The sequence below is a fragment of the Acanthisitta chloris genome, unplaced genomic scaffold, assembly GCF_000695815.1.
Source record: "Acanthisitta chloris isolate BGI_N310 unplaced genomic scaffold, ASM69581v1 scaffold1830, whole genome shotgun sequence".
NCBI lineage: Eukaryota > Metazoa > Chordata > Aves > Passeriformes > Acanthisittidae > Acanthisitta > Acanthisitta chloris.
This window is the reverse complement of record NW_008649820.1, coordinates 46819-50275: the sequence shown is the minus strand read 5'-3', so window position 1 is coordinate 50275 and position 3457 is coordinate 46819. Positions and strand designations below refer to the sequence as shown.

Genomic DNA, 3457 nt, shown 5'->3' with positions numbered 1-3457 from the left:
AAGCATCTATACACCATGAGAGAATAAAAAATATTATTGTTAATATGGTATTTCTGGAGGGCACAGCCAACTGATTACAGTAGACATAGGCCCATCCCTGGTGTACCATGCATTTATAACATTGCCAAATATGTTAAAAATCAAAGCTTTCCCAGGACCAGCTATGCACATGTTCTTTTCTTGTAGGAATAATAACTCCTTTGTAGGCCAGACCATTTTTCATCAGACGTAGAAGTTTCTCTGTTTCCACAGGGGTCTGAGAGAGGAGTTATTTAAAGGTAACTGAGTCCCCAGTTCTGATATCAGCTTAAAATAAATTGTTAATTCAAAATGTCAATGTCAAAAATTGCAGAAACTCTTCCCATTCTACCATAAGTTGTCAATGAATTGCTACATTCATCCACCATACTAGTTTTGTTCTGACCTTGTGATCTGTTCTCCCATGCTTTCTCTCCTACAAACCTTGCTGTTGTAGGCCACACAGTCCCACTGAAAGGCCTCTCCTCTCTTGGCATACCAAGTCAGGATTTAAATAATCTCTCTTAAAATAACTGTATAAAATTATGTGAGACATTTAGGATTAGATTTCATTATACTTCCACAGGATGAGAAGGTCTTTGATCTTTGAATATCCATAGAAATAAAAGGAACTAATTAAGAAGTGAGCTATTTAGCAATTTAAGAAAAGCATGACCTAGACCTTCAGCTGTAATGGCAGCATGGAAAACATATCTAGAAAAGCCTACACACTTTCCAGTAAGTGTCACTTGGAACAGTTCACTAAAAGAGGGCAGACACCTTCTCAGTTCAGGGTAGTCCTTATGGCTGGCAGGTTGCCACTACAGTCACAGAGGATAAAGAACATTTTACAATTGGTATATTTATTACAGCTCACCAAGAATGGTCACCAAGCCACAATTCATCTTGCTGTCATTGTTCACAGTTCATTGGTATGAGTCATGTCTCCCACACATCATTTTCATCCCTGCTATTACCTTCAAAGCCTGCCTCCATCTTCCTACCACTTGTTTCCACTGCACACTCTCACACATAATTAATGAACTAGAATATCATACATCCAGTCTGCTGGTCATACTGCTTGTGTATCCAGTACACAGCTGAAAGAGCCAGGGAAATCCCTTCCACCAAAGTATCCTTCAGTTTTACATTTCATGTCAAAATTTCACCTTTGCTTAATGCCCTGTAATCCACTGGTCTGTAATTGAAAGGTTACCCTAACAAATCACATTTTTCACTTATTCTGTGTCACATGGAATTGCTCAGAGTGTGTCATAGTAGCATTAGCTCTTTTGCAAAAGACTTCTATTACTATTTCTTGGAGAGTTTGCTGAGCTACTGGCCAATCTGTTTCAGTGCTTCACCTAGACTCCTCCATTCACACAGCTGCTAAATGTATCTAGTTTTCAACAGAAAAGATGTAATACAGGGCAGGTTATGTCTTCATTAATGGAAGAGCAATGTGCATCAATATGCAAGATATGTCCACTGGAAAAAAAAATTGTCTTTGCAGCCTTTTGGATGTCAATAGAGTGGGGGTTTTGGCACATTAAACAATAGCCAAGCAATTCTCTTCTTGTCAGTAGGATTTTCCTGTTATACATGAGCTCTTAATTGGGCAACCCAGTAATGTAGCAGCCATAACTAATGAACACCCTAATTAAATTGTGGAAGCTAAGTACCTATTAGCAAATAGTGTCAATCTACAGGAGGGGGTGTGTAAAGTGGAACAGTTGCTAAGGTTAAGACATACTGCATATATTTCAGGTTGAGGTTATAGAGAACCAGGTCTAGTCTGGTCCCACGGACACATATATTTCAGGTTGAGGTTATAGAGAGCCAGGTCTAGTCTGGTCCCACGGATGGAATGAATGGTCATCCACAGTAGAGAGGGTAGATGCTCTTCTACAGGAACACTCTCTGGTTTATGTTTGCCCAAAGTGAATCTAGCCTGTGCACATTGGGAGTGCTTTTCAATTTGAAGCAAGCATAGTAATATAGTAACGTGGAGATTAATTTCAGAAGTATGCTTCTCATTTGAATTGAAGCATCAGGGTGAAAGCAACCTAGGTGTGTTTAGCTTTTAGATAAACCTTCCCTCAGGTTTATAACTTGTACACAAAAAAATGCCTAGCTCCTCCTCTCTCAATATGAGAGCATTTAACATGCATACTTCTATTTTCTGCTTACGAGATGGTATTTCTTGGGAGAATGCACAGAGGAGGCACCTGTTATTACATCACTGGAATCATGACAAGAACTGAGTCAGAGCCTCTGAAGCCCAAGGAATCTAAGGCAAAAGCATTAACTCCAAGTATTAGGTCTGTTTGCTTGAATCCTTACAGAGTATTTCCTCATCTCCTTACTGCAAAGCTTCATTGGCTCTGGATTTCTTAAAAAAAAATGAACACCAAGGTTACAGGGTAGGGATAAGGGTTCTATCATTCTTTGCCTTACACCTTGTAAAGAATAGGAACCTGCATTTTACATGCTCCAAGTCGTTGTATGTGATTATACTAATATACATTTCACCCAGACTTCAGTACTGCAGTATCAAACACATCTATGATTCATGTATTGTATGAAACATGTTATTAATGTGAGCACACACATCTACATGCACTAACAAACACAGAAAGAATAGTTTTTAAAGTTATCTAACCCACATCTAAGTACATACTAATACATACTCATTAAAATATCCTTTCTATATGCATATAGAAATAAAAAAAATTACACCTTTACACAAATTGTACACATATAGAAGCATGAATATGTGCATGCACATGTATAGAAACTATAGAGACACTCAAGTTATGGCAAGGAGTTTTGGTAACTAGAGAACACTTCAGATCTCTTAGTAATCATATAAAAATTTATTCGGCTTTCTGAAGTTAAACTGACAGACAACTGCTAATTTCTGGGAAAAAAACTTTTAACATGCTCTGTTCTTTATGAGAAGCAAAAGATATTGAAAATCTGATTCATCAGTTCTGCCAATACAACACACAAACAATCTGCAAAAAAACTTTTTGAAAATTGTGAAGATAAATTAAGAGAATACAAATGCAGTTTTCTTTGTCTGGGAATGTTCAGCAACTTACCTATACAAGCAGAGTTTTCAGGCTTTAATCTGTATCCATTAGGACAGTTCCAGTGCTGCAGAGCTGAGAGGCTGACAAAACCAATTTTAAAAACCACTGGCAAAAAAGCAACAAGGAAGAGAAACATAATCTTGTGGGTTTTTTTGAGCTGTCACTAGAGAAAAACTAGCTCATATTCAGTCATATCCAGGACAAGATGAGCATGTGTAATCCCAAAATGTTTCTGCAATCTCCCACTTTACACTCAGACATCTTATCACAATTCCAGGTTTTATCTTTGCCTTGCTTTTCTTGTCACTTTAGACCTTACTGTGTCTGACTACAACCTTGAAGAA

General features: G+C 37.7%; 1 protein-coding gene across 1 annotated transcript in view; it reads right to left on the bottom strand.

Annotated features, from left to right (window-relative positions):
- Positions 1-3249, bottom strand: part of LOC103800957 (pro-epidermal growth factor-like) — a gene marked incomplete at its 3' end in the record, with an annotated part of 29505 nt that extends 26256 nt beyond the window's left edge. Inside the window, exon 1 of the mRNA XM_009073387.1 lies at positions 3123-3249. Coding sequence (XP_009071635.1) covers positions 3123-3249 — 127 coding nt within the window. The remainder of the gene's footprint in view (positions 1-3122) is intronic.
- Positions 3250-3457: the final 208 nt, after the last annotated feature.